The sequence below is a fragment of the Castor canadensis genome, chromosome 6 (genome assembly GCF_047511655.1).
Source record: "Castor canadensis chromosome 6, mCasCan1.hap1v2, whole genome shotgun sequence".
In the NCBI taxonomy this organism is placed as follows: Eukaryota; Metazoa; Chordata; class Mammalia; order Rodentia; family Castoridae; genus Castor; species Castor canadensis.
The window spans coordinates 34,446,072-34,469,608 of record NC_133391.1 but is presented as its reverse complement, the minus strand read 5'-3'; the positions used below and the strand labels follow the sequence as shown (position 1 = coordinate 34,469,608).

Genomic DNA, 23,537 nt, shown 5'->3' with positions numbered 1-23,537 from the left:
CTCTGTGCTCTCGAGAGGCAGGGAGATGTGTGCAATGGACTCTCGGTGACTTTGACATGAATACACAGGACCTTCTTCACGACTACAGTCACCCCGCTGTGCGACACCTCTCCGACCTGACCCCTCCTGTGGGAAAACTCTGTCCCCTTTGGTCCACAGATTCCCTCCCCTCCCTGCCACCCTCTCCACCCCAGCCTCAGGTAATCTCTGTCCTACTGCCTAGACTCCACAGAATGGGACCCAGCAGGACTTTGTGCGGTGACAGACGACTGAGTACAGTGACTCCCTCAGCCCACAGCGTGCAGGTATACCTCACCTTTGCATTGCACCCCACAAATGTATACACCTGGGGTTTTCAATGCAAACTGACATTACTAACGGCAGACAGAATAAAATGCAGGAGCCCTGCTCACCCGCCACACTTACTTGACCCTTGGCCCGTCTCTCCAAAAGCATGAAGTTGACTTTTTCTCTTGCTGACCAGCACACAACAACAACAGAGGCCCCTGACGAATTTGGCAAGGCCACGGGCAGCTCTCCTCCACTTCTTCCTGAAGGTCGTGGTCCCTCCATGGTCATCATCTCCCTGAGTGGGCCTGATCGTGCCACTCTGGGGTTGCCCACTGGTGATGGGACTTTCTGCGCCCAGGGTGGGGGGGCGGGGGGGCAGCCCACTGGACACGCTGCCTCGCTCTCCCTTCTGACCATCGCTGGTATCATGCCGGGCATCCTGAATGCCGCAGTGGGAGGCTCTGATGTTTCTGGCCTTCGTGGGTCCCCTGCAGGTGGCTACAGCAGGCCACGAGGCTGGTCTGCGGCCCTTCTGCCTATCGCCACCTTTTTGGTGTTCCGGGGCTACCGATTTGATGACGGAGTGAAGGGCAGTTGCACTGAGTCGCCTCTGGAAGGAGTTGACAGGGTCTGTCAGGGGCAGGCAAGGAGGATCGTCACAGTCCTTGACCTCTTCCTCTTGTCTGCTGGAACTGTCCCCCTGTGGTGTCTGATGCTGGAGGAGGAGGAAGGTAGCCATAATATGATTGTAGGACTTTTTCATTAGAGAGTCCCTGATCTCCTGGGAATGATACCCCAGTCCACGCATCGTTCCCAAGACGTTGCGATAGGATTGGGTGGGGGGTATCTCCTGCCTCTGTTCTTGGTCTGCCTTTAACCAGGGGTGCTGGATGATATCAGCCACAGTGGGCCTCCCTCTGGGGTCGGCAGTCAGGATGTAGTGGGTCAGTTGTTGCACCTCTGCAGACAGGCATGCTGGAAACTGGAACGTCAGATGCCTGATCTGCTGCTCCAGCTCACAGGTGGTGTCTTCGCTAAAGGGGAGCGAGCCCGTCAGGATGTAATATAAAGTCATTCCTAGACTCCACACGTCCACGGGAGGCCCCTCGTAGGCCTTCCCATCAAAAAGTTCAGGCGCCCAGAAAACATCAGTGCCACAAAACATGAGCAATTTTTCCCCGGCTTGGACAATGGCACTGAGGCCAAAGTCACTGAGTTTCACTGAGCCACTGCCATCCACCAAGATATTCTCTGGCTTGAGGTCGTGATGCACAATGCCCTTGCTGTGACAGTAGCTCAGTGCACAGGTGATCTGATAGAACAATTTGCGAGCCTCCCCCTCCTCCACCTGGCCTTTCTCCAAGACGTAGTCATGGAGGTCTCCCCCAGAGGCAAACTCCATCACCATATACACCGATTTTTTTGATTCGATCACATGAAATAAACGCACGATGTTTGGGTGCTCTATAGACTTCATTATAGCCACCTCCGAGGATATGGAGGTGAAGCTCTGCTCCCCTTTGGAAACAATTTTGATGGCCACCTGGGCTCCTGTAACTCTGTGCTGGGCCAGTTTTACCTCACCAAACCCGCCTTGGCCAAGGGTGTGCAGAATTGTGTAATGCTTGGTGACGATGTTCTCACCAAAAAAGCTGTTCTTCACCTTCCGCTCCATCCCGTGTCCTTCTCGTCACCAGAACTCTTCAGTGGAAACACCAAACAACACCGCATATGAATTAAAAGTGGCTCACTGGGGACGTGTATCACTAGAAACACCTCCCTCAAAAGCCAGAGATCCCTGAACAAAGAACCCAAGAGGTGCTACAAGGTCCTAGGAAAATAAGAACAAATTAAACCCAAAAGCCAAAGGAAAGGATAATGAAGACCAGAGCTGAAATAAAGGAAAGGCAAACTATCCCACCACAGAGAAGTCAATGGTCCCGAGAGCTGAGCTCTGCAAGGATAAACAAATTGACAAATACTTAGCAAAACTCTGCAGAGAAAGAGAAAACACAGTTAACGACATGATTCACGGGAAAGGTGAGATGACAAGAGAAACCACTGGAGTCAAGACGACCATTAGGGAACATGGTGAAAGCTTAGATTCAGGTCAATTGGAAAATCTTGAAGAAATGGATGTTTTGAGACACACAGGAAAGGACCTACCAAAATGAACCCAACGTTATCCAAAACACCTGCACAATTCAAAAATGAGTGAATGACTTTGAAAGAGTAACACAAACCCCCTACAAAGAAAAGCCCAGGACACCAAATGGATACGCTGCTCAATTCTACCAGTTTGAAAGGAAAGCTAACACGGATCCCAGCCTTTTCCACGAAAAGCAAAGGGATGGGACACATCAGCGCTCCTTACAGAAAGGCAGGACTGTTACCCTGATTTCAAAACCAGACAGCGATAAAAGCACAAAAAGAAAGATGTGGGCAAGTTTCTGTGGCAGACAGAGATGCAGAAACCCTCAACGATGCGGAGAGGAAGGAAAGAAATAAGAGGGAGACAATAAAGAGCAAAGACAGCAAATTACCCGTGTGTGCACCTACCATGATCCAATGCAGAAGAGGCGAAGACTCCACCAGAAAACACGTCAAGTTCAGAAGCGCTTGCGGCCAAGCAGCGGCACACAAAGTCACCAGGAGAGTGAGTAGCCTTTGCGTACGTCAGCAAGAAACCTGGTGCAAAAGAAGTGAGCAGGACAATCCCATTCACAAGCGCCTCAAGAAACACCTAGGATACACTTCGGGAAGGCAGGGGAGGAGCTCTGTCCTGACGAGTACAGAGCATGGAGGAGAGAAATGGGAGAAGACACTAGAAGATGCAAAGACATCCTGTGTCCACGGACTGACAGACGCTGTTGGCAAAGTGCCATCTTCCCCAAACTGGGATGCAGATTCAATGCAGCCTGCATCAGATCCAATGTCATTCTTCATGGAAGTAGGAACATCTACGCTAAAATTCAAATGAAAGATCCCAAATTACCAAACAATTGTCAGCAAAAAGAGCAATGCCGGACGTACCACAATACCTGACTTTCAACTACACTACAGAGCCATCACGACAAAAGCAGCATGGTACTGACACAAAAGCAGACAGAGACCTGGGAGAGAGAAGAGAAGACCCAGAAGGACGTCCACGAAGCGACGGCCACGAGATTCTTGACAGAGGAGCCGAAGACGTACTTTGGAAGAAAGATGGCCCTTCACACATGGTGCTGGCAAAACTCGACATCCACACTGGGGCCGCAAGCAGGTCCCCATCTCACACCCTGTGCAGAAAGAACTCAAAATGGACCAGAGACCTTAGTTAAGACAGAAACTTGGGAACAGCTGGAGGAAAACGTGGGTCGAAGCTTTGCCATGAATTTCCGAATAGGCATCCAGTGGCAGAGCCCCAGGCGAAGGGGTAAGCACCCAGTACTTACTTGACTGCAGCAGTCCAGGAAATTAGAGTGGGAACTGACTGACAAGTGGAATTCTCCAGCTATGGCACACAGAGGAAACAAACTACAGCTAGGCATTGTTGCATGTGCCTGTAGTTCCAGCTACATTGGAGGCAGATGGAGGATCACAGACTGACACTAGCCTGCCCAAAACAGCAAGACCCTCTCTGAAAAATGACTAAAAGCAGAAAGGGCCGGCGGCACACCTCAACTCTAGAGCGCCTGCCTTGGAAGCACAGGTACTGAGTTCAAACCTCAGCACCAAAATCAAGAAAAGGGCCAAATGCAGGGGATAAATTCTTCTCAATGAAGATGTCCGCATGGCCGTAAGCGCCTAGAAAGAGGTCCACGATCTTTAGCCATCAGGGAGACGCAGCTCAAAGCTGCACTGTGACTCCCTGGTGGCCCAGTGACCATGACTACCAGGAAGAAATCCAAAACCAACACACGCTGGCAAGGAAGCCCACGGCTTCCCAGCTGCAGGAAAGTAAATTAGTGCAGCCCCTGCGGAAATTGGATGGGGCTGAAATAATTAAGAATGGAGCCTTCCATGAATTCCGATATGCCACCTCTCAGTGGATACCAGAAGAATCAAAGTCACCTTAGGACAAAGACCCTGCATACCCAGGCTGATCACTGCACGCTCACAATTGCCAAACTATGGAGTCAGCCTAGGTGCCCATCAGTGGATGGATGGCTCAGAAGCTGTCACCTGCAACCACAGTGGAGGTTTACTCAGCTATACAGAAGAACAAAATGATGTCTACACTTGAAGGATAGACCTGGACATGAGGTTTAGTGAAACAAGCAAGTCCCCCAAAGACAAACGTTGCCTGTTTTATTCCTGTGGAGTCTAGGTGGACAACGCAGGACAAGAAGGTACAATGGGAATTTTAATGAGTTGGGGATGGGACAGGGTAATAGTGGGTGAACTTGATTCAAGTGCATTCTAAGCATGTAGGGAAACAGAATATGAAATACCTTATCCAGCACACATAAAATATGTGAAATAACAATGAAAAATAGGAAAATGAAAGGAAATAAAAGTATGAATGACTAAGAAAAATCAAGTGTGAGAAAAAGAAAAAATGGGGAGACATAAAGAAAAAATGAAAAAGCGAGCAAGAATAAACACAAACGACATATAAATAAACAAGAATAAACTCAAAACACCAAACCCTAAACCCCTTACCGGACGACGTGAAGTAACTAGCGGCTCACGGTGCGCAGTAGGTCACAAACTGTCAGGATGGAGTCTCTCACAAAAACGAGTCCAGCAGGTCACACCCAACGAGCTCCCTGCAGTAAAAGGACAAAAGCCAGCCCACTCGGGCCCTTAAATACATGCTGCTCTATGACATCACAAAGGCCCTGTGAGGAGCAGTACGGAGTGGGCCAATCATGGCAGGCTGTCACCCACAATGGTTTGCCTCAAGGAACTTTTCAAATTTATAACAATCATTGCGTGGAGAGTTTGAGCCCTCCCCTGTGACGTGGCACCTTGTTTTGTGTCCTCTCAGGATGGGTGGGTGGAAGGGTTGAACCCAGCCCCTCAAGCTCCTCTCTAAAGGCACACACACTGTCCATGTGTCAGGAGCCTCAAGCCTAATCTCTTCCCAAGGCTCTGCCTCTGAACACTTGCATTGGGGTTCAAAAGAATCTGCTAACATTTATGATGCATATTAAACTTTCTGTTATAGCCATGTGGATCTAATTTCATATTTTCCTCCACTTTCTATTCATAGAACAGTTTGGGGGCCTGTTGTCCCCTGGCAGGACACACTTTGTAACCAGGGGCAGTAGCCATGTACCTGCACTCTAGGTGGCAGCTTGTGCTGCAGAGGCACCAAAAGAGAGAGGGGACACTGGTCAGTGCAGCCCTGAGATCAAACAGTCTGAGCACAGGTCCAGAATCAACTCCACCCGAGCTTCTTGTCCTCCCGAGTCATGGCTCGTGTGTCAGTGGTGAGGCTGGCAGCGATGATCTGGTAAGGTGAAAGCTGGCGTCTCTCTAAGATCATGGGCTGATGATTAGGCTAAGCTCACGTCCTCTGTGGGCACAGCAATCCCCTCACTGGAGGCAAGATGACCCCATAAACCGTGTCCCGCAGGTCAGGGAAAACATGACCTACCCTGAAGGTCAGTTTACACACCCAAACCTAGCTGGGCATTGTGGGACCCACTTGTAATCCCGGCCACTCAGGAGGTGGAGGTAGCAGGTTATAAGGACTTTGAGTCCAGCACGGGCAACATAGCACCCATCTCAAAAACCAAACCCAACCAAATCAAACCAAGCACAAAACCTTTGTGTTCCGATATGCCAGCTTCTGCCACCCAGCAAAACTTCGGTGAAGTCTCATTGTAATCGGATATCCAGGATTCTTGTCCCATTAGACACCTGTTGAAGGCAGGGTCTAATCAAATTGTCACCATTCGTGAAGCACTCAGCTAAGTTCTGTTCATTTTAAAAGTGTTTTTATTGTTGTGTTGTATCAATGAAGTAATCAGTAATGGCATTTGGCTTGAATCTTCCCTTCAATCATTCACTCACTTGTTCACTCATTCATTCGTTCATTCAAGAAAACCTTTGGACCCGCAACCTCTGCACCAGGGCACATGGGTGGATGGAAAGAGAGGTCTGAGAAAAGGTGGTGGAATTAACACATCTCATGAGCCAAATTCTCCATCAACCACTTGATTGGGCAGGGATAAATGGAGAAATGGACAGGGTTAGGCCATACCCATGGGTCATTACTCTGTAGTGGGGACACAGGTGTGCACACAGCCCAAGTAAAATGTGTACAGCGTGTGGGGTGCTAGTGGGAGAGGAGCTGAATGAGGGAGATGAAGGGGAGGGAATATGGAGGATGGACTTCACATATGCTATGAACTAGAGCAAAAAAATCTCTTGCGATTGCTGTAAGTGGGGTGGGGAGGGGTCGAGGGAGAGATGGTGGGTGGTCTAATCTATGTACAATACAAGCCCATCTGGAATTGTCACAATGCAGCCCCTCTACAATGAACAGATCCTAATTTTGAAAAGAGTAATGGATGCTGGCCAGGCACGGTGGCACAGGCTTATGATCCCAGCTACGTCGGAGGCATAGGTAGGAGGATGACTATCTGAAGCCGGCCCAGGCAAAAAGTTTGTGAGACCCTATCTCAATACTGAAGCCAGGTATAATGATGCATGCCTATCATCCCAGTATCTGGGAGGTGTAGATAAGAGGAACTTGGTTGAAACAGCTCTGGGCAAAAATATGAGACCTTATCTGAAAAATAACTAAAGCAAAAATGGGCTGGGAGTATGTCTCAAGTGGTAAGGCCCTGAGTTCAAATTCCAACACCATTTAAAAAAAAAAAGCTCACAAAGCCTACTGTAAACACATACTGCATCCAAACTGCAGGGAGAGACGAAGAAAGTAGTTTGTTTCAAAGTACTCGATATTTTCAGTGTCTAACTTTGCATCACCCTGACAGAAGCTCACTTTACACATCTATTTCTCAGTGGTCACGCACTGTGACTCTTTTTCATTTATAGGAAAAAGGAAGGAATGTCAGGACCCCTGGCCCACTGCTGAAACGCACAAGTACACACTGTGTGCAAATATTTATACAAGCGGCAAGACCTTAGCATATAAATCATTTTGTTTTACAATGTCCTATTGCCAGTGAGCGCCCCCAAATATTAAGACTGGTGTATGGATCCAGCCTGACACAACTGCAGCCATCTTTCTTGAAAATGGTCGTGATCGCCCCTGAGAAACTGAGGCTGGTTTTTCCTGGGGAGTTTCCCAGCAAACCGTGAGGACCCTGGCACCAGGGCTGTGCCTTATTCTTCTAGATTATCATAAGATAAGCCTGGTCCGTCTCAGCCAGGATGAAATCACTTTTGTTCTGAGTCATACATACGCCCCTCTTTCTGACCCAAATTGAGGGGATCCAATGGTCTTGCTGGTTCCCAGCACCATGCTTCCATTCATAAAGCCAACCAATAACTCAGGAAGCAGAGACAGCAGGGTGGAGGTTCAAGGCTAGCCTGGGAAAAAAGATAGCAAGACCCAATCTCAAAAATAAGGCTGTGTGATGCTGGTGGCTCACTCCTATAATCCCAGCTACTTGGGAGGCTGAGATTGGGATGGTTGAGGTTGGAGAGCAACCCAGGCAAATAGTTCTAGAGACCCAATCTCCAAAATAACCAGAGCAAAATGGACTGGAGGTACAGCTCAAACTGTAGAGCACCTGCTTTGCAAGTGTGAAGCCCTGAGTTCAAGACACCAGTCTTACCTCCCACTCCACCCCCCAAAAAAGCAAGGCAGTGTAGTGACTCGTGACTAGAATTCTATCTCCTCAGGAGGTGGGAGTAGGAGGATTTGGGTCCATGGCTGGCCTGAGTAAAAGTTCAAGACCCTATCTGAAAAGCAAGCTGAAAGTAAAAGGAACATGGGCCGTGGCTCCAGTGGTAGAGCAGCTTGAGGCCCTGAGTTCAATCTCTAGTACCACCCAAAAAAACTTTGTAAGGACCCCAATAAATTGCATTGTGTGATCCATACTGGGTGTGTCTGCCTTTCTGTGGTCTCACAGGATCTCATACACCAGGACCAGGTTGTGGGTTGTTCTGAAAAACTGGTCTGAGACTTTTATACTTACCAGTTGGTAGACGTGTTTGAAATACGTCATACTTGCAGAGAACATGTGACTCAACAAAAATGACAAGATTTTACACCTGGGACAAGAGTACAGAATCATTTCTTATTTGGAGATGAAACTTATCCCAAACCTTTGACTGGCCTTTCCTTCCCCGCCAACACTCCATGACAGCTTCTATTTCTGCCAGGTAAAAGGCCACCAGCTAGACTGGGACTGTGGCTCAGGTGGTTAAGTGCTTTAGCCAGGCCAGGTCCTGAGTTCAATCCCCAGTATTGCGCCCTGCCCCTCCGTCACTCTTTGGTCCTGCTAGCCTCAAACCATGATCCTTCTAATCTCCACCTCCCAAATTGCTGAGATTATAGGGGTGAGCCACCACGCCAGGCCTCTCCCCACCCCCAGGTGCTGTGGCATGAACCCAGAGCCTCAATCAGGCTAGACTTGTCTAACACTGAGCTACAACCCCAGCCTAAATGCTCTGATACGTACATTTGTAGTTGAAGATAAATGGTAAAAAAAAAAAGAATTAATAATAATAATAAATAAATTATCCTTATAGTTTAAATTTCTTCTTAGTTAAATAGCAAACGCCCTACAAGCTCAGGGAGGCTGCCAAAGGCAGAAGTGGCTACAAGTTGTACAGCAGACCCTGGCTGCCAGCCTAATCGATCTCTCATCCTAAGGAAATGTTCCCTTTTCCACCTCATTTTGCATTTATCTATCTTTTTTTTTCCTTCCCCACCCCTCCAAGGCTGGGGATCAAACCCGGGTCTCCTCACATGCTAGGCAAGCATTCTACCACTGAGCCACACCCCCGCACACATTCTCTATCACGGCAGAATTCCCACTTCAGCCCATCCTCTATTACAGCCCAGGTCCACCGTGATCAATCACGCGTGATTTTCCTCTTGTACATTTTCATATAGTAAAAACAAGTGTGAGGGGATTAAAAAAAAAAAGAAAACCCTCACAAAGGAATGTCATTTCAAACAGTAAAGAAGACTTCTGGCACCAAGGGGAGACCGGAAGCGCAGCAGAGGGAAGTTGACAAGAACCCAACTACTCTCAGCAGAAAGCCAGGACCGGCTGTAGCGCCCAGCCTGCGCTTGGGAGCGGCTCCTTTAAGAGGCGGGGCTAAGGGGCGGGGCTTGGCGGCCGCCCGCTTTCCCAGCCTGCCCCGCGCCTGCGCGACGGCGGTTCGGCCACGTCCCTGGCCACGTCGCGCCCGCTCTCGCCATCTTCGCCGCTTCCTCTCAGGGGTCGCCGCCTCCGCCGCCTCCTGAGCCGCTGAGCCTCGGGGCCGCCGCGCGTTTGCTACCTGTCGCCGCCGCCATGAACATCTTCCGGTTGACCGGACTCTTGTCCCATTTGGCGGCCATCGTCATCCTGCTGCTGAAGATCTGGAAGACGCGCTCCTGTGCCGGTGAGCGGCCGGGCGAGGCCCAAGAGGCTGGGGCGCGCGGGGCCGGGGCTCCCGAGGGGGCGGGGCGGGGGGGACCCCGGCCGTCCCTGGAAGGGGGCTGGGATCGCGGTGGCCATCACGGCCGTCGGTGGGCGATGGGCCCGGTGTGAGGGGACTCTGCGGCCCCTCGCGGTGGCCCTGCTGGTGTCGCAGCGCAGCCCCGCTGGACTCGGTTTGCTCCTGAATTTGAGCCGTGGGCCCAGGGGGCGCTGGCCGCGCTGTGCGGTGCCCTGTTCTGTCTGAAAACTTTGGAATGGGGGTCCGGTGGGCGTGTCCCTCATCCGGGGGATTCTCCGGGCGGAACCCAGGTTGGAGACCCTCGGATCAATGGGACTGGAGAGGGGAGGAAGACAGGACCGTGACCTGACGTGGCAGCGGGGAGATGGGGGCCTGGGAGGGCCGGGGATAGAGGTCATCTTGCTGCCCACCCTGCCCCTGCAAGGACGGGGCTGTAGGATAGTGCTGGTTTGTAGGGGGTTCGGGTCAGGTCACCCAAGCCCTAGAATCCCGGATCGCACCCGCCATCCGCAGGGCTGGGGGGGCTTGGGTCTTTGAGTTTGTTGACGCAGTTCGTGCTGCTTTGAGAGGCAAATGATTTCTTAAACTTCGAGGGCCTTCATCTATCTAATAACGGGTTCTGCTAAATCTGCGGCTCTGGGTACCCTTGAGGTCCCATGTGGTCCCACGCGGTTCCTGGCTCCACGTCACCAGTGAGTTGGCCTGGTCCCTCCCCACAGGACATGCTCATTTCATGCAAGTCTTGCTGGGAGCCAGTGCAACAAACCTCTCCCAGATAATGGAGTTGTATATTTCATTAAGGAAGGCACATTTTAAATAGTTTCGTCAAATGCAAAGCCTTCCTTAAACTTATAACTTTGAAGAACTCCAGAACTTAATTTTTTCAGGCAGCGAAGGATGGGAATCCTAAAGGACCTGGGTGGCAGATTCCATTTATCTGGTTGATTTATAAAAATCTTCACTTCTAAAGTAACACTGTGTCTTTGATTCTGCTGTCTGCAGGCCTCACCTGTCTCCCAGGAACATAGCTGAGATCCAGGAAGTAAGGAAAACCAAAAAAAGAACTTTGAGCACTCAACATAGATGTTACAAAGTCCATGTACTATGTACTGAAGCCAGTGTGTGTTACATGGAGGTGACGTACACTGAAAGGCTCAGTTGCATGATTTCCAGTGACAGCCAAGCAATTGTGATAGCTAACTTTAAGCACTTTCTGTGTATTGAGTAGTCAACTAAGTGCTTTCCATGACTTACTCGAGACATCCTTAAAACAACGTAGGGGTAGTTGCCATTGTCCCTGTTCTGAGAGAGAGGAATCTCAGAAGGTAATCGTAGTGACAGAGCCAGGGTAGAAACACAATCAGTAATTCACAGTTAAGGATTTTGACTAAATCTGTCTGCTTTGGCCTAAGGAGTTAGTTTAAATGTTTGATGCTAGTGGATTAGGTCTTTTTGTTCTTGTACTAAGATGTTACTTTCAATCTTTAGTTTTACTTCAAAATCTTTGTATGAGTGTGGGTCCTAGAATCTCCTTTTCTGGCAGGTAGTTAATTTGTATCCACACTAAAATGTTGGGGAGAATTCCTAATTCTTAAGAGGATGGTGAGTTGCAAGGAGAGGGTCTGCTGTTTTGTTTTTTACATATTCATTGTTTTCATTTGGGAGGTTGAGAGCATTAAGGAAAATGGAAAGTACTTCAGCTACAATGCCAACAAAGGGCCGGGCATTGGTGGCTTACACCTGTAATGCCAGCTACTCAGGAGGCAGAGATCAGTAGGATTGTGGTTAAAAGCCAGCCCCAGGCAAGTAATTCTGGAGACCCTATCTTGAAAAAAAAAACCCATCACAAAAAAGGGCTGGGGGGGATGGCTCCAGTGGTAGAATGCCTGCCTAGCAAGAGTGAGGTCCTGAGTTCAAACCCTAATGCCACAAAGGAAGATAGTGTGTGTTCCCAAGTATTTCTGGCCGGTGGATTTCCTTCTGGTGTGACTTTTCGAAACCAGCCTCTTAAAAAATGAAATCTCCAAGATCTTTGTCAGAAATCACCAAGATCATTGCTTCAGAATTAAGTGCTGGGCTTCACTAACTGTGTTGTTTTTCCATCCTAAATTATAAAAGTTGTTGAAAGAATAAGAACTTGATAGAATTTCTCATATAACAGGAATAGGAGACAATATAGAACCAGCTTGTGTTTCTCACCTCAAAAATACTGGGATGGGGCTTATTTTAGGATTTTGGCACTTTTGAACAGGCCTGCAGCCTCCAAACCACAGGCCCTTTTTCCTAAGGGTGAGGGACAGGGTGGGCTTGGGAGGAAGCTGGGATTCAGTTTCCTGCAATCTCATTCCAGAACAGCTCCTATTAAGGATCTGTTTTTAAAAAAGTGGGACAGTGAGTTGATCTTGTTTGAATCTGCATTCTTTTATGACTGCATCTGCCATTGTCATTACAGAGGGCTCCCCAAAATGAAGGGTGAGTGTCATATTTCTGAACTATCATGGCAGTCTGATCCTCGGTATGCTCAAATCATCGCTCTCTTTCTGTCCTGAACGCTGCCTAGATAACCTGGGAGAACAAGCATGGCGTTTAGATGAAGGGGCTTCTATCTCTGTTTCCCTGTAGGCGGTTAAGTGCTCTATCTACAGAGTTTGAGTGACAGGGGAGTCCCGAGAGCCATGACCCCCAGCCCTCCTCCCCTGCCTGGTCTCTCTCCTTCCCTCCTAGATGTTGTTATGCAGGCTACAAACTTGTCAACCTCCCAAACAGTGTCTCTGCATATCACATATTTGGGTTTATATTTTTAAGTAAGTGGAAAATACCTCCTTTTATTGCTGACACTGAGTACTTCGGGAAGCTTTTGCATCATATTCCCAACTCCCTCTTGGTGCTGTTATTGAGTGCTAGTCTCTGGAGTGATCATTGCTCTGAAGCATTTATTAACCACCTGCTGTGTGCAGGGCACCCAGGCAATTCACAGCAACCGCTGGCAACAATCAAAGTTTTTGCTCTGGAAGCTGCAGTAGACTGCTTGCTTAGCAGGCTGGAGGTTCAATCCCCAGCGTTGAAGGGGGGAAAAAAAGGCACCAGCAGTTCAGATGAGATGGTAAGACACACGTATGAAAAGATAAAAACGTGGATATGTGGATGTCAAACCAGATGGGCAATAAATAGTATGGGTGTGAAGCAACAAAAAAGATGCCAGAGATGCCTCTGGCTTCCCAACAAGGAGTGTAAAGAACTCCGCAGAAAAGAATAAAAGTTTGCCGATGGACACAGGTGACCTGAATGTGTATTCGTACCATGGTCCTGGGTAGGACCGGGCAGACTGAGGAAGAGACAAGGTGACACATGCCTCTAAGTTAACTTGTTATTTCAAAATATAATCAAAGACAAGAAACCAAGAGAAATAATCTGTAGTATAGGTGACAGTAGGTTAAGAACCATCAAAATTGACCAAGTTGGCAGTTCACAGAAAATAAGACCAATTGGCATGCAGAAATCCCCGGCCTCACTAGTTCTGAACTTGGGTGTGCAAATGGCAGCACACACCATTATCTACCCACTAGGTGGAGAAAGTGGAAGTGTTACGCTGAGGAAAAGGGCGTTCCCTGCAGGTGTTAATGGCCTGGTCGCTGCCTCCCTAGGACAGGTTTGGCCGTGCTAGGTGACAGTGTTCATGTTTATTGTACCAGTAGTTTTAAGGAATCTGGGCTATAGAAATTGTCATATGTGAACAAATGACATAAAAGTATAAAATGTTCATTGTACCTAAGTAAGTGCAAAACACCATCTATAGGTACAAAGATGTTTGTGCAAGATTTATAACAAAAATTGTAAACAACGCAAAGAACTGAGCTAGAGTGAGACATACTCATAGCAGGGAATGATGAATCTGAGACATAGCTTCAAAAAGCACGCTTAAAGCCACCATGAGCCATGCTTTGAGGGGTAAATGTATACAGTACCTATACACAAACACATAGAGAAGGGGCTTTTGAAAAGCTTGGGAAGTTACACTTGGAAGTGGCAGGGGTGTTGAAAAAGACCTAATCACTTTTGGGATGAGCAGTACTTAGGGGGCGGTACCGCTCTAGCCGTGCCTCCAGCCCTTTTTGCTTTAGCTGTGTTCCAGAAAGGGTCTCCAAGAATCCTACAGGCGTGCACCACCATGCCTGATCCTTTGTTGAGATGAGTCTCACTTTTTGCCCAGGCTAGTCTCAAAGCACAGTCCTTTCAGTCTCTACCTCCCTAGTAGTTGGGATGAGCTACTATGTCCCTGATCTAAAAATGCAACTTTTAACTACATCAGACTTTAAAGTAGCTACACTGAAGTATATAGTAGCTCAGCTTTGTGAGTAAAGACAGGAGAGATGTTAAGTTTAATGAGTGACTTCCATTTGACAAGTGATGCTACTTACTATGGATGTTTGGTGCACTTGGTACTAGGACATCAGTGTCTGAAGTGCTTACAGTGCATATTCTGTGAGTGCTTGTTACCTGAGAGCTTTGGTGTATGTTGTTCTAAAACCAGGTTGTTGGTGTTGGCTCGGGTGTGGCTCAGTGGTAGAGCACTTGCCTAGTATGCATGAGCCCTGGGTTCAATCCTGGCACAGCAAATCAATAAATTAAAATGGAGATAGGGCTAGAGGTAAGGCTCAAGTGGTAGAGCATTTGCCCAACAAGCAGTTACTAGCAAACACTCCACAGCATCCCCCGAGGTGATTCCTGGGCCCCTCACATCCTCAGCTGGGATTCCTGCCTTTCTGTGGAGACTGACATTTCTACAGTGCAAAGGGAAAGGCTGCTAATTGCCAATCAGGATCCAAGCCAGGGAGCACAGTGTAGAATCATGTAAGCATCTGGGGATTCCCAGCATGCTGGTCCCTGCCTGGATTCTGCACCATGGTGCCAGTGCTGTCTGTCCTCCTCTCTACCCTGTGCTCACCCAGGGAGCTCTCCATGCTCTAGCTGGTAGTGAATTGGGACAGAGCACATTAACTGTTCAGGCGAAAGACACAGCTGGACTTGGAAATGCTTTAGAAGTGTATTCCCCAAATACCACACAATGAAAATTTGCCCAGTGACACGTAAAGGTGACTGCCTTTTTCTTTTCTCCATGTGTCCATTCATTCAGCAAGTATCTTGTGGAGCCTGCTGTGTGTCAGGCCCAGGGTCCCACATAAGGAATACAAAACGGAATAAGGCACGACCCCTGCCTATCTCAGCTTTGTGGTGAGTGGAGGTTTGGGGAGAGAGGAGGCAGGAACCCAATCATAGTGTGTCTTTTTAAGTCTGTAAGAAAAACGAGGGCAGCAGCTGGATGAATCAACAGCACAAGGGAGGATGTCCCAGAGGAGGTGACAGGTGAGGTGAATCTCAAAGAGGAGTGATTAGAGCTATATTATTGTCCTTGGTGTTTAGTACAGGAATGCTGAAAATGAGGACAGAAGTACTCTGCCTGGTTTCCAAAGCTGCTTTAGAATAAACCCTTTTTATAATTTTTCTTTCCTTTTTTTTTTTTTTTGGTAGTACTGGGATTTGAACTCAGGACTACACACTTGCTAAACAGGCAAATGCTACCACTTGAGCTGTACCTCCAACCTCCCCTCCTCCTTTTTTTTTTTTTTTTAAAGAATCAACCCTTTATGGAAAAATTTGCCCATCTGTATCCTGTAAGGTTTTTGGTAGAAGTGGGATTTGAACTCAATGCTTCACACTTGCAAGGCAGGCACTCTACCACTTGAGCCACACGTCCAGTCCATTTTGCTATGGTTTTCTTGGAGAGGGAGTTTCACAAACTATTTGCCTGGACTGGCCTTGAACTGCATTCCTTCCAGTCTTAGACCCCACAGTAACTAAGAGTATAGGTGCTCAGCTTGTATCCTATAAGTTTGAAACATTAGGTGGAACCGTACAGCAAGCAGACTGGAAACTTATCTTTGAAGGCTTCAACAAACATCCAGTGTGAGTTGTCTGCTTCCAGTTTCTTTCCCCATCTCGGGTCTAGTTTTTACCATCAGCTTCATGGCTTCTCCTTTGAACACCGATCTCTCGTGGAAAAAAGTCCTCGTTGCTGAGGAAAAGACTTAACAGCACATGTGCTGCCTGAATCTCTTCCTTTGGCTCTTGAAATTGGTTTCTGTTGATGGGTTTGGAAAGAGTCAACTTTTCTTGGTTTCTCTTTAGATGTTACTGTGAATAAGCTGGAACTGTAATTACTCATACTTAGAAAATAACATTCTTGCATCCAGGTTCTTAGTTTCAGCAAACTATGAAGTGTCATTGAAAAACAATGTGATTTATTTTATGTCCCGGGGTGTTATGAATGTCACTTGGTTGTAGTGACTCTTCTGTTAAATACATGCTTACTAAAATGCATAATGGTGCTGGGCATGGTGGTGCACACCTTGATCTCAGCACCCAGGAGGCTGAGGCAGGAGGATATAAAGTTCAAGACCAGCCTGGGAGAGAGAGAGAGAGAGAGAGAGAGATCCTGCCTCAAAACAAAAACCAAAATGATGTATGATGAATCTAAAAGATGGAGTTTAATTTTTTTTTATTTGTAACTTTGTTGTTGTTTGCTATAGTGGGGTTTGAACTCAGGGCCTCTTGCTTGCTAGACAGGCGCTCTGCCATTTGAGCCACTCCACCAGCCCTTTGTTTTTGTTATTCTTTTGGATAGGGTCTCGTTTTTGCCCAGGGCCAGCCTAGGACACAGCTCTCCTACCTGTGCTTCCTCCATTGCTGGAGTCACAGGTGCATGCCACCACACCCAGCTTGTTGGTTGAGATGGGAGTCTTTCAAACTTTTTTGTCGAGGCTCACCTCAAACTTTGATCCTCCTCATCTCCACCTCCTACCAAGTAGGTGTGCACTGTTGTGTCATTATTCCAGGGGACGAGAGGCTCCTGCTTGGAGACCTAAACCAGTCTCCTCAGCTGATTCCTTGTCCCCTTAATCAGAGTAGCTTCCAACTCCACCCTCCAAAGATTTGTCACCATGGAGAAACTGGGTTTGGGCTCTGGTTTGTTGTGATGGCACTGGGGATTGAACCCACGGCCTCAGCATGCTAGGCAAGCATGCTTCTACTGCGTCATATGCCCCTAGCCATGGAGACCGTATTTTAAAATGGAAAGATCCAGAGGTAAAGACAGTTACAATGCTAATAATAGCCCAGCTGTTGAAAGAAATGTACTCCTGCCTGAGGTGACAGAATGAGAAGCGCAGTGCTCCTTGGAGGACACCCGTCCTGGTGTGCTGGTGGTACAATGAAGTCACTTTCCTAGACTCACCTATCACAGGAAGACAAAAGCTGGCAGGGCCTTCAAGAGTAGTGCACACTGGGATGCTAAAGGAAAGAAAAACTGGAAGTACTCTTGGTTACTCACAGTTGTCCTAGACCCGGGCCTCCGACGCCAGCCCTTGCCCCACACACACTTCCCGTGTCGCTCTCCAGGACTTTTCTCATGCTTTCTTTCTGTTTGTTCAGGTATTTCCGGGAAAAGCCAGCTTCTGTTTGCACTGGTATTCACAACTCGCTACCTGGATCTTTTTACTTCATTTATTTCATTGTATAACACGTCTATGAAGGTATGGTATGGTATCTGACAGAGTGCATTTTATCCATAATGCACAGACCTGTGGGACATTGTTCCTTTATGTCATCTGTGTCTTGGTTAAAAATCATATCTAAAGACGCTGGCTTTGTTTTGTTTTGGTTTGTTTGGTTGTTTGTTTGTGGTATTGGGGTTTGACTCAGGGCCTCACGCTCACTAGGCAGGCGCTCTGCCACTTGAGCCACTCCGCCAGGCCTAAATGTGTTGTTCCTGTCTTTAAAACTTTCGCCACCTTGACAGCCTTGTATATGTGACTGCGAATAATTGTTTTGTTCCAAAACAGCATCTGTTTAATTGGAGCCCTGGGCCCTAGAGGCTTTAAAATGTAAGTTCCTCAAGCATGAGGAAGCTTCCAAAGCTCTTGCTAGCCCTGCCTGCTCTGTTGTCAAGCAGTGGGAATTACTGATTGCCCCAAGAAGTCAGAACACAAGCAGGAGTCCAGCTAGGAGAACTTACTGGTCACAGCGTCTCGTGTCACCACCCTGTGAGGCACCGTGTGGAGGCTGCTGCTTGTTTGCTTCTCTCCACTGAGTCCATTTTTCTTAGACTTCTGCTGCACTTAAACAGCACCTGTACCAAAAATTACTTTTTTATACATAGATATTGCTGCTGCTGCTGCTGGTGGTACTGGGATTTGAACTCAGAGGTTTACACTTGCTAGGCAGGCATTCTACACAGCCCTTTTTGGAGATAGTCTGGTTATTTTGCAGATAGATTATTGGTTTTGCCTAGGCTGGCCTGGACCGTAATCTGTCTATTTTATGCTTTCTGCCATAGCTGGGATGAGATGTGTGTGCCACCACACACAGCTTTTTCCATTGAGATGGGGGTCTCAATAACTTTTGCCCAAGTTGGCCTGAACTGTGATCCTCCCAGTCTCAGCCTCCCAAGTAGCTAGGATTGCAGGTGTAAGCCACTGGCACCAGGCTCAGAAGCATTTTTATGAGCAGAGATTAAAGTAGATAAAGCAGTATTTGGATCTGTCGTCTTTACCAAATAGCAAATTTGAGCCAGGCACTGGTGTCCATGCCTGCAATCCTACCTACTTACGAGGCTGACATGGGAGGATCGTGGTTCAAAGGCAGCCCGGCAAACAGTTTGCAAGGCCCCATCTCAAACATAACCGGAGCAAAAATGAACTGGAGGCATGCCTTAGCTCTAGAGTGCCTACTTTCTAAGGGTGAAGCTCTGAGTTCAAACTCTGGTCCCACCAAAAAGAAAAAAAATTGCAGTCACCTGTCATGGCTCCATTATTTATTACCAAGTGATAGGAGTCTAATTACTTGTCTTCAAAATGACTAGGTTTCTGCTCGTTGTCTAGCCAGTTTAAACTGCAGGCAATAGAGGTGTATGAGCCAAAGCCCCCCACTTCAGGCAGAAATCCTGCTTGCATGGTGGGAGGTTATTTTTTATTCGGATTTTTGGTTTGTTTTGGCAGTACTAGTGTTTGAACTTGGGGCCTTGTATTTCCTAGGTAAACACTCTACCAACACTTTGTGCTGTGGTCTGTTTTGCAGGTAGGGCCTCACACTTTTTGCCCCCTACCATCCTTCTCCTACCTCTGCCTTCTGCCTAGCTTGGATTATAGACATATACCACTATGCCCAGCTTGTTTTGTGACATGGGATCTTGCTAACTTTTTTGTTGGGGTTGGCCTCAAACCATGATCCTCTGATTTCCCCATTGCCCATGTAGCTGGGATTACAGACATATGCCACCACGCCCACCTGCTTGGTTGTGGTTTCTAAGCATCATGTCCTGAAAGTCGGTGGAGTGAGAGCCAAGCTATATGTACTTGCCTTTAACTGCTGTGTGCTGGCGACAGGAGAGCTCTTCTTTCCCAGCAGCTGCTGAGGCCCGATAGGCTAAAGCTCCATGGGCACAGGCCACCATTCTTGAAGCACTCAGCTAAGTTCTGTTCATTTTAAAAGTGTTTTTATTGTTGTGTTGTATCAATGAAGTAATCAGTAATGGCATTTGGCTTGAATCTTCCCTTCATTCATTCACTCACTTGTTCCCTCATTCATTCATTCATTCAAGAAAACCTTTGGCCCAGCAACCTCTGCACCAGGGCACATGGGTGGATGGAAAGAGAGGTCTGAGAAAAGGTGGTGGAATTAACACATCTCATGAGCCAAATTCTCCATCAACCACTTGATTGGGCAGGGATAAATGGAGAAATGGACAGGGTTAGGCCACACCCATGGGTCATTACTCTGTAGTGGGGACACAGGTGTGCACACAGCCCAAGTAGAGCAAAGGGAGTGAGGAGGGAGATGGGGAGCCATGATGCCAGCTGCAGGGCATGATAGTGGCAGGGGACAGCCTCAGGATCTCCAGATAGGCTTTTCTCCATCATCACAGTGTGAGAGGCCCCTTGGGAGACCTCTGTCCCACAGTGGGCTCTACAGTCCTCTTTGTACAGAGCAGGGGTGATGTGTCCCTGGGCTGAGAGGGTCAGCCTGCTCTTCTTCCTGGCACTTGACTGCAGGTGCAGGTGCTCCCTGGCTGTCCCTCTGACGAGGGCTCTGATTTCTTTCCCCAGATATCTGGCCAATGACATGGAAGAGGACAACCAGGCTCCTAAGCAAGACATATTTTACTTTCTTTACGGAAAGAACTACTTCCAGCACCCTCTGTTCCACAAGTTACGGTACCAGATGATGCGATCCATGGGCTGGAGGATGCGGGTGTCCCGAGAGGAGTGTGAAGAGGTGAGGGTCCGGGCTGCGAAGGACTTGGGGGGAAGGCTCTGGATTGGAGAGCGAAGGAAGGAATGGGTTTGGGAACTAGAAAGAAGTGGAGGCCGGACATGGGGAGAGGTCTCCCTGGGGAGCAGCACTGTTCATGAAGCTGTTTTTCTTTCCGGATCCAGGCCTATAACCCGGACCTCTGGGTGTGGGGGCGAGACCGCACCCACCTGCCTTAGAACTCTGTTCCATCATCGGCTTCAGTAAAGGTGTGTCTGTGTCCTTGTAGTGTGCCCAGGGCGATTTGATGTCTGCTTAGGAAATCCTGAAACCCCCTTGCCTGACCACTCCGTGCCACACCTGGTGCCACACCATAAAGCAGCCCAACCATCCCAGGCTGTAAGACACTCCCGGTCACTGCACAGCCATAGAAATGACAACCAGAGAGAAGTGACCCTGAGAGACGTGCTGGGGGCCAGGGGCCGGCCATATAGCCAGGCCTCAGAGACACCCAAGTGTCGCTAGGGCTCGGATGAGGTAGAAATCCTTTAACCCAAAACCATTGGGTCCGAATGGCAGCTGTGAGCAAGTGCTGATTTCTGTCAGCCGCGAGTATCCGCTAGCTGTAACCTCCATATGCCCATCATCCGAGCTTTTGCCGTCACTTCTTAATTCAGTCTTGACCTAGGGTCCCATGCGGTACCAACTCTGGGGACTCACTGATAACACAGTGATGTGGGAAGTAAAAATAGGAGGGTCAGGATCTAGGCAGGCATGGGTACAAAACAAGACCCCATAGGAAAATAACTAAAGCAAAATAGGACTGCAGCCATGGCTCAAGTATAGTAGAGCACCTGTCCAGCAAGTCAAGGCCCTGAGTTCAAACCCAAGTGCCATAAAAAAAAAGAAAGAAAGGGAAGGAGGGAAGGAAGGAAGGAAGGAAGGAAGGAAGGAGGGAAGGAAGGAAGAATGGAGAAATGGAGGGAAGGAAGGAAGGAAGAATGGAGGAATGGAGGGAAGGAAGGAAGGAAGGAAAATGGGAGGAAGGAAGGGGGAGGACAGAGGGAGGGAGGGAGAAAGGAAGGACGGAAGGAAGGAAGGAAGAAGAAAATGTGGGAGGTCTGAATATTATCAATGACAGATGGCCACTAACTAGTTTAGTCCTAATTTGACTTGAAACAAATTTCCTATGGCCAGAATTCTCTTTGAAATTTCTTGTTCTCCTTACCCTACCACTGTTGGACCAAGTTCCCCTCTTCTCCCTTTCCCCTCAAGTTTATGGTCAAGAACGTTGGTCGGAACTGTGCGCAGCTTGCGGTGGCTGCACACAAGCCACACCTTAACAGTGATGGATGTGAGCAGAGCATTGAGCAAAGGTTTGATTTTTGTAGAGCACAGCTAGCCCAGTTCACGCGAGGATGAAACATCGGGAGTTTGGTTTGGGATTCGGGTTCTGGTGTCCTGGTTCATGACATCCTGACGTCAGGAATGCTGTCGCACGGTTAGAGGTTCACATTTTCAGTAAGTGGAGAGGACCACGGTCTGAGTTTAGTCCACAGTCGCATTGTGAGTTCACACCTAGGGAACTGTGTCTGACATCGCTTTTTTCTTCCTTCCTTGAGCAGAATCACCTCATGTTCTGCTCTACAGAAGACTGTTGGGCCTGACCTCAGGGCTTAAGTGATTGTTGGAGTCATGGAAAGAAAAGCCCAAGAGTCATCACAATTCTTGGTGATGCTTCAGAGCTGGGCATGGTTGTGTATACCTGTAATCCAGCTAACTGGGAGATAGAGACAGGACGTCAGGAGTCGGAGGCCAGCTTAGGCAAAGCTAAGGAGAACCTAGCTTAAAGCAATAAAATAAAGGGCTGGAGTCATAGCTCAAGGGATAGAGTACCTCCCTGGCAAGCACGAAGCCTGCTTTCAATCCCCAAGACTGGATGAAGGGCTAGAGGTGAATTAGGATCTGTAAGTGGTTCCAAACCCTTGTTGGGACTGACTTAGCCTGTCGATCACCTTCCTCCTGGAGCATTGCCTCTTGACATCATTTCTCTCTGCCTTCCAGATCGCCGTGCCCAGGGAGATGGGAATGTTCATCAGGAAGTCTAAACCAACACTGAAGCCAGCTGGAGCAAGGAAGAGCGAGGAGTTTCCCAAACCTAGAAGAACCCAGATTCTTCCAGAACAAGCCTAATAAAACTACCCCACTCCTCGGTGTGGGGGCACACCTGGGAGTCCATGAAGGAATGAAGGGAAATCAGGCCTTGCTGGGTCCCTTCTTTCCTGAGGCACCTGTAGTCTCACCAAAATTCACGTTGCGGTCATATGCTCACGTATATTTGGTTTGCCAGATTTGATGACTGTTTTTAATATGTAAACTTAGACACGTGGGATCATAATAGAGTTAGTGTAAATATAGTTAATATAAATCATAAGTTATATTGAATTATTTTGAATAAGTTGGTCATAAAATGTTTACTATATTTATTTGCAATGTTTTGAGATGGTTGTAGATTTGAAAACATGCTGTTCTTTATATTTTCATTATTCAGATTATAACTTACACATTCATAAATGTTTTTACTCTTACAATAAGTTCTTTTTATCCATTCTACTTATATATTATAGCTATGTAAGAATACTCAAATTGTTGGGAATATACATTTTTATTTGATGTTTTAGCCTTTGTTGTTGAACTGTGAACATCGACTTGCACTGACAGGTTGGTTTGCCATTTTATAAAGGGTATGTGTTTTGTAAGAGCGCCCATGTTTTGTGTGTTCAAAGAGGACAGGGCCACTCTTCCCTTGGGGAAATACAATAAAGATGAAATGTCCTTTAATCTTCAGGAAGGGTGTGTGGTTTTTTCCTTTGTCAAATATTACTGTTGTGTGCATCAGTTATGCATGTTTGACCAAGGTCTTAGCTCTGAAAAAGAATCCTGGATGATTTTTCATGTGTGAAAAATAGAAGACGCCACAGATCCTAAGCTGGAATTGGATGCCAGACACGAGGGGAAGCTGTTGAGGGGAACATCAGGAAGAGTAGAAAGAATGCGGAAACTTCCATGGGTGCCTGGAAAAGAATCCCAACTCAGATATAAAGGAACGGTGGACCCCAGAGAGGCCTCCCTGGAAATGGTCCCGGGAGAGGGATGACACAGCGAAAGGTGCACTTGCTCTTTGAGTCATCCTGGGGCACTTTTATCACCACCTCTGGTCCAGTCTTACAAAAGCCAAGGAGAATGGAGAGGGGAGATGAAATAGAAAGAGCTGGAAATAAAGGAGGGTGTAGAATGGAGCCGTTTGTGAGGAAATAAGTTGCAGGAAGAGGTAAGGCTGTTCCAGAGATGAGCACAGA

At 47.8% G+C, this 23,537-nt stretch overlaps 2 protein-coding genes across 2 annotated transcripts; one reads left to right on the top strand and one right to left on the bottom strand.

The window, feature by feature from the left end:
• Window positions 1-409: 409 nt before the first annotated feature.
• On the bottom strand, window positions 410-1,966 carry LOC141424278 (sperm motility kinase 2B-like). Its single transcript, XM_074077842.1, has one exon. The coding sequence runs from the start codon at window positions 1,964-1,966 to the stop codon at window positions 410-412; it is 1,557 nt and encodes a 518-aa protein (XP_073933943.1).
• A 3,585-nt stretch (window positions 1,967-5,551) lies between these two features.
• On the top strand, window positions 5,552-23,025 carry LOC141424277 (uncharacterized). The gene is made up of 3 exons (XM_074077841.1): window positions 5,552-5,734; window positions 9,522-20,202; window positions 20,364-23,025. Exons 1-2 carry the CDS (start codon window positions 5,552-5,554, stop codon window positions 9,963-9,965), a joined length of 627 nt encoding a protein of 208 aa, XP_073933942.1. The 3' UTR covers window positions 9,966-20,202; window positions 20,364-23,025.
• Window positions 23,026-23,537: the final 512 nt, after the last annotated feature.

Coding starts and splice junctions, on each gene's coding strand:
- LOC141424278 (XM_074077842.1), bottom strand. CDS start 1,966: ATGGAGCGGAAGGTGAAGAACAGCTTTTTTGGTGAGAACATCGTCACC.
- LOC141424277 (XM_074077841.1), top strand. CDS start 5,552: ATGTACCTGCACTCTAGGTGGCAGCTTGTGCTGCAGAGGCACCAAAAG. Junction 5,735..9,521: donor AGGCTGGCAGCGATGATCTG/GTAAGGTGAAAG, acceptor CTCCTTTAAGAG/GCGGGGCTAAGGGGCGGGGC.